We start from the raw sequence: 7,500 nt of genomic DNA on the forward strand, positions 1-7,500 counted from the left end.
ACAGAGCATAAGATAAACTAGTATAGTACACATCGGTTAGAATATCTGGAGCATTAAACCGAGTGTCCTCTGCAAAACAAAGGCCAAAAAGCTATTTATATAAAAAAAATATATATCAAGTCTAGCAGTGTTGTGGAATGGGATGGACGACCGTATCACAGGTACTCTAGTTGTAGCAAGCTTCGAGATAAGAACAAAAGATAAGACAGAGATAACATGAGGAGAGTAGGTAGAAGGCGGAATGTCAAATGGAAGAAATGCAAGGAAAAGGGTGAAGGGGAAGACAACGTGAGAGGCAGGGAGAAGAGAACTCGATAGATATGATGTTTGTCTAAAGAGAAGATCCGTTTAAAAGAACAACTTCGAAAATATGGGATCATTTTGCTGCGAAAGGAGATTGTTGTTACCTTTCTTGTTTATCACTACTAGCATTGTTACTATTCCCATTATTAACATTATTATTATTATTCCTCTCATCATAATTATTATTATCAGTATCATTTTCATGATCTTATTGTTATTATCATTCTTATTGCTGTTGATGTTAATATCATTATTATTTTTTCCCATTGTTATCATTGCTCATCATCAATATCATCATTACTTTCTTGACAAAGAAAATCACATTATTTTGTAGTATTGTTTGTTGTTTGAAATACATATCCAAATCACGTGAATGTACACCAAAAAAAAAATGTCAGATAGTATCTGCAATCTGTATTTTTCTTTCCATTTTTAATGCGTAATTCACTTTTATATCATTACCAGTGAAGGATTCATACCGAACGTGTTATACAGAACACAACAAAGAAAAACTTAAAGTTATATTGCATATCCCAAAGAAGCAATATGGCGGAAAGGCATTCGTCATATTCATGTGTTTTCTTGTTTTTTCCTTTGTTGTTTTGTGTATTTATAGTTTATTTTATGCTCTCTGGGACCACATTCAGCATACACACATCCTGTCGCAAGGCACACGATGATATATATATATATATATATATATATATATATATAATGCAGCTCTTGTCAGCCAGTATTTCATTGTCTTGCTTTATGTAATTATTATCCTGTCATATACAAATATAATAAACACAAATTAAACTGAATATGGCCATCATTCTTTCATATCTTTATATAAAACTTAAGATAGCCATTATTTTATCATATATCATATACATAATGCTACACATGTTTGATCAAAGCACTGATCATTAAATATTGCAACTGTTCAGCAGTGTTTTACTGTCTGCCATATGAACTAAAACAATTTTTAGTTTATGATCTATAAAATAAAATATTTTTGATGCATGCAATTAAATTTTCAGCGTTTTTTCGGACCAGTGGTTATTATAGAAAAAGTAATGTTCAAATTTACTCCTAAAGTGCCTTTGTATTGTATTCCCCATTCAAATACATTATTTTCTATGAATAATCTCTTTGCTTTAGGATTTCTGTTGATTTGAGTAAATCATATTATATATATATATTACAGACACATTTAATGTAGCTACTTCATCTACAACAGAGATTTTTCAACTACAAAGTGAAGTATTTGGAAAAAAAATAAATGCAAGTAAAATTTATTGTTTATTGAACTTTGTACAGAATCACAACTTTTTCCCAAAATATTTCAGCATCAATAAAAAACTGACACAGTTTTCACCTAAAATCTATCTACAAACTTCGTATAGGAAATTTGTTGCTTATAAAGACTAAAGATATTGCAATATAATACAAAACTTCTGTATTACAACTACAGTACAGGAAATATGTACACAAGTGAAAGTTTCTTATTACTGTGCTTAAGAAAGTACAATACACTCTTTCTCTATTCTACGAATATTTAAACTATCTTTTCTCACTTTATCATCAGGTAAATCGACTCCTTGTATGTTACCATATTTCTATATAATCACATACAAGAAATAATGCTCAGCATCACTTTGAAACTATTCCTGACAACATAGTACATATAAATAATTACCTAGGACTGTGTTAAACTGTGGAAACACATATTCTTTATCTTATGAATATCACTTTAATTTCAGTGGCAATAAAGATTTCATGAAAGAAATGCTTAAGTATACACAGGTGTTTATGCCTTAGCATAAAATTATGGACAAGTATATGTAACATTTAGAAACTAAATATATATTCTCTTCTTCTTTTTTTAACTGCCACAGTCATTGGTCAAAAAATATACATATCTGTCTGATTTGTAGCAGCATCAGGTCAATACTGAATGTGAATTGAAGGCCCTTCTTATAAATGCACTCATTTTATTGAAGAGGTGACAAGATCCTTTTTTTTGCCCTAACTAATTCCTTCTTTAGACCCATAAAAAATATATAACAAACTGACTAAATAAGAGCTTAAGCCTTTGGAGAGAGAAAAAAAAAAAAGAATGAAAATGCAAAGTTGAGTGAATAAATGACAAGAGAACAACTGCCATTCTAATAGAAGTTTTAGTTTTGTGTAGATATTGCCAAATTCAAAGATTATATTGCAAAACATAGATGAGAGTGATTAACCACAAGAAAAATCAAGAGACCCAATTGGAAAGAGGTATGTTGTGGAGCCTCGTACAAATACCATACATTTACAACGTTAATCCGTTTTACCCACCGGAGATAAAACAGGAGCCCTGCCTCGTAGATTTTCAACGAGATGCAAGAAGTACCAATTGCAGAAGAATCCACAAACACATAGAAGGATGAATGACAGTAACTTTGCAGACAGAGGTTATATATGTGAAGGATGTTATGATTCCCAACTTTTAGGGGAACACTATTACTTGAGGCGCTGTTTGTCACAATAGTCTGCATAGGTAAGTGATAAAATCCTGAGTATGATTGTAGTACAGAAGAGATACATCCCAGAAGAATTGAAAGTGAACTGCCCACAATTCTGAACTGCCCCATGGAGATAGTATGCCAATACTAAATGCTACATATGGGCAAAGTTTCTTCTCTGTGTAATTAACCCACACAGGACGGGTGGTACAGCATGTGTACCGTGCATTCAAAAGCCCAGTGGCCGGGCGGCACAGTATTGTGCCAGCCATTCAATTGATTTAGGCCTAATAATTCGAACGCCCCGGCATTTGGACATTCAAGGCTAGAATTCCCCCGTCGGGGATGGGTTAACAGCACCAATTTGTCGAGTACTCACGTGTTTCCCAGTGAACAAAAGCTCCCGAAGAAGACATCGTCCATAAAAGTTGCCTTTTCAACAATGCCCTTTGTGAACCTGATGCATCGAAACATCTAACACTATTGCCTCTTTTCCTCCATTTAGCTACAACCTATAGAGGTTAAAGCAAATATTATCCCCTTTCAATATGATTTTTTCTTCTTCAAGAGATCTGAATAGTGGTAATCCTTTTATTAAAATGGTTGATGAACTATTGTAAGGCCTTACTCTTTTTCTCCATACATTTAACAAAAATCAATCAATAAGTAAAATAAAAACTATATTTATATGTTCTCAGATGTCTCGACCTCCCTTGGCCTCATATGACACCCTTCTGAAATATGTATTCATTATTTTACATGAAACATTTCTCCCTTTCAAATTCTGGACCTAAAGTTAGAATTATGTGATTCTGAAATTTTTAGCTCACCTCTTTAAATAAATGGTGAATTTATTGTGCACTTCCCCTTTTACTTGTCTTAAAAAATAAATAAATAAATAAGTAAATCATTTACAAAAAAAAAGAAAAAGAAAAAAAAGAAAGAAAGGAAAAATCTACTTTAATATTTCCTTCATTGCAGCTGCAAGTTTAATCGTCCTTCTTAGTGACACCACCAAAAATCTCAAGACGAACTAGAACACACTCTTGCGTGGGCTTGGTGCTGGAGTTGCCTTACGAACACGCGTCCACACCCACAAACAAAGCTCGGCTTACTGGGATGTTTCAGTCTGAGGTGCGAGGTCATCATTTCGTTACTTCTGTGGACTTCCTGGCAATGTGGACACATGAATGGTATAGGATCTTCTGGGGCAGTGCTTGCTGGCGGAACGTCCGCGGCTCCACCGGGCTCCGATTTTATGGCTGGGCTGGTGGTTGTGGTTGTGTGTTCTTGTACTTGACTTACAGGTACCGCCGGAGTCTCTTGTATGTGTTCTATGGCCGGAGAAATGTTCCTTGTTTCTTGGGGTTCGTCTGTCTTTCCATTTTCGTTTGCAGGGGGTTGACCGGTGACTACATTATTTGCACTTTCTTCCTCTTCTTCACCACCACTAGCAACTTCCTGAGGGCAGAGATTAATACAAGATTAAATGACAAAGCTCAAAATGTAACTAATTCTAACAATTCAAAGGATTCTGAACTTTGAGATACATCTAAAATACATCTACACGAATTAGTATTTTATTCATTCTGAAAATAAAATACTCTGAGGTTTACGATCCTGTATTCTATATCGAACTTAAGTTCAAAATTGATAGTTTTATGAAATTTATAATTTCTTGATAACATTAAGGCAATAAAGCTTACATTTATCACTTACAAGAGAATTTTTATAATTTGAAAGGTTAAGCTGCATGAGTTTGAAGTGCTTTATGATATTACTTATATGGGCTTTACTGTCAGACTTATAAGACTACGGTCAGTGCTTATAAGATCAAAATTCCATTTGGTACTCCAACTAACCTCCTTAACACAGGTCATATCCACGTCCATGAAATCGGTTGGGTTTATCATACAGTCTCGAGATTTGGGTCTGGCTGGCGGTGTGGCAGTTCCCTGTGGAGTCGGCTTAGGGGGTCTCACGGCTCTTGCCCCGGGTGGATGGGTGGAAGACGACGAGGAAGAGGAGGCTGAAGAGGAACGGACGTTGCCGGTCGCACACGACTCTGTGCTGGGATTCACTGTTGCTGTTGAATCTGAAGGGGCCAGGCCCGACACTTGAAGAATTTCTGCAGTCTTCAGTAACGATGTCAGATCTTCGGCTGCTACTGTCATTTCACCCCTACAAAAAAAGGATTCCATTTAGTCTTAGCATGATACAGAAAACCACATCCAATATTGAAAATACATCAATCCTCAACAGGCTATATGATAATGCTCATTGTGAAAGTATTACATTTTATATTAAACTATCTTTATACAAAACATGCAAAGACAGGTGTGTGCACACACAAACACATTTAACTAAAATCTATGGCCATCAACCTATAAATTCCCTTTCAAAATCCAAGCATCATACTCAATTCAAATGTATGAATGCCCACATTATTTTCTGCTATATTAACAAAAAAATAATCTTTTCCATTTAAATACATGGACATTGCATGGCTTCTAAGTGTTTTCTCTAAATAAAGATTGAGATACGTAAGTTTTCAGAAATCACAGCTTTGTGCAGAATATGTATTCCTAATATCTTTTACATACAAAAATTCTGTATACAAAATTTATGACTGGAAAAAGCATCTCACTTTCACGTGGTCTACATGTTCTGCAAATTTCCAGCCCTATCAATAAGCAATGGTAAACAGCTAATCTATAGTCTAATTAACATCAAACCTTGGACATTCACCTGAGAATTATTCTATTACTACTGTGTTTGTTCACTGGTTCATCTAAAACTTACTGAAAAAGCCAAGTTTCGTACATGTAAATTGCCAATCAATAACATACGCAACATTTGAGTGAAAGAGTTCCCAACCATCGATACTTACTTGTAAATATAATTGACTATGCTGTAGAGCTCCTCAAAGCGAACATCACGCGGCATGATGATGATGGGATGCTGACAGGGGTTGTCACGCAACACACCTCGGAAATAGGGGCTGACTGCAGACAACACAGACTGAAGGAGAAAGCACAAATGCTGAGTAAAATTATATACACCACTTAGTCTGATTAGTGTGTTTGTTTATGTGTTTGGGAATACGTGTGCATGTGTATGTGCATGTGCTTGTTTTGTGTGTGTGTGTGTGTGTGTGTGTGTGTGTGTGTGTGTGTGTGTGTGTGTGTGTGTGTGTGTGTGTGTGTGTGTGTGTGTGTGTGTGTGTGTGTGTGTGTGTGTGTGTGTGTGTGTGTGTGTGTGTGTGTGTGTGTGTGTGTGTGAGTGTGAATACGTGTGTGTTTGTGTATATGCGTACACATTTATATACATGTGTATATATATATATATATATGGATATAAGTTTATGTATGCATACTGTGTTCCCTCTCGTTGTGTCTGTGCATCATTTCATGAATGAGTAACTATAAAACCAGCAATCACAGACCTATCTCCATACATCCCAAAGTCACAATCAAATTCAAACAAACACGTATTATTCATTCCTAACTGCATCACTGCATGGACGTTACTCTACTATCAACCCTACATATCCATCTCCGTGAGTGTCAGTGCACGAGAGCGTCTGTCTACCTGACTACCATTTCCTTAACCCCTTCACTTAATTAACTTAAGCCAAAGTGAGCCATACCTTGTGGGCTTTGAGTGACCTTCCCTGGGCGGTTAGAGTAACATCCATGAAGGCTTCATCTCGAGCGAGTGCCTCTAGGACGATCGTCAGGTGGTTGTTGTGCCTCAGCTGGTAGCTCTCTGGAAGGTGAAATTTCACTATGACAACCGAATATTCTCCTTGGGTGGTTACGGGTGACTGATATTCGTCAACGCGATTTTTTTTTGCTCCACGTTTTATTTATTATCATTTTTATTTTTTCAACGTTTTTATTTATTTATCTATTTATTAATTTATTTATTTCCTTATTCATTTATTCATTTAGTTTACACTTACCTGGCTTTGGTGGCGTTGGGGTCGGGGGGGCGGGAGTCGGTTCACGCTCGCTCGCCTCCGACAGGAACTGTTCGGGTGACAGTGACACGGGCATGTCCTCTCCGCCCTGGCCGAACTCGCCGGTCCCTCTCTCCTCGGTGCCCGGAAGACCTGTCGAGATGAAAGAAAAGAAGGAAAACCGTCAGATTGTTGCGACTTGAGGGAAAGCGATCCGTCGCGTGGCTTTGGCGAGGTCCTCAGATGGAAAGGGAGGGGGAGGGGGCAACCTCGAACGCCAAAACGAAACCACTCAAGGTCTGGTGGATTCTAAGGAGAACAAGAGGTGGATCTTAATCTCCGTTCCTCCTGTGAATTACTCCCAACTCTGAGAAAACACTTTGTGTCTGTGACGTAATACAACGGAAGTGAGCCAATGGTGTCTTTCTTTCTTTCTCTCTCTCTCTCTCTCTCTCTCTCTCTCTCTCTCTCTCTCTCTCTCTCTCTCTCTCTCTCTCTCTCTCTCTCTCTCTCTCTCATATATATAAACCGTATATCCACATCTGTATTGTCCATAATAATTGGCCGATATCTACACCCTTCCATTGCAAGTTCGAAACCCTCCCGCAATAGTTTCTTCGTCTCAATCTATACGGATACCGGCCACTATTGCATAGAGATGGAGAGGGCGTGCCGAAATACCCGATATCCATTCTCGATAATCCGATACCCGATACCCGATACCGACCACTCCTTACGTCTACA

At 37.2% G+C, this 7,500-nt stretch overlaps 1 protein-coding gene across 5 annotated transcripts in view; it reads right to left on the reverse strand.

The window, feature by feature from the left end:
* Positions 1-1,577: 1,577 nt before the first annotated feature.
* LOC122262204 (uncharacterized) overlaps positions 1,578-7,500 on the reverse strand; it is a 37,316-nt gene continuing 31,393 nt past the window's right edge. For all 5 annotated transcript variants that reach the window (XM_043030159.2, XM_043030161.2, XM_043030160.2 and 2 more), the window contains exons 3-7: positions 6,760-6,909; positions 6,445-6,563; positions 5,686-5,816; positions 4,658-4,976; positions 1,578-4,256 (exon numbers count right to left, since the gene is read on the reverse strand). In XM_043030159.2, the coding sequence (XP_042886093.1) occupies positions 3,819-4,256; positions 4,658-4,976; positions 5,686-5,816; positions 6,445-6,563; positions 6,760-6,909 (1,157 nt within the window). In that variant the 3' untranslated portion in view covers positions 1,578-3,818. The remainder of the gene's footprint in view (positions 4,257-4,657; positions 4,977-5,685; positions 5,817-6,444; positions 6,564-6,759; positions 6,910-7,500) is intronic.

Source organism: Penaeus japonicus, unplaced genomic scaffold (assembly GCF_977035675.1).
Source record: "Penaeus japonicus unplaced genomic scaffold, GWHDUDI00000001_assembly GWHDUDI00000038, whole genome shotgun sequence".
NCBI lineage: Eukaryota > Metazoa > Arthropoda > Malacostraca > Decapoda > Penaeidae > Penaeus > Penaeus japonicus.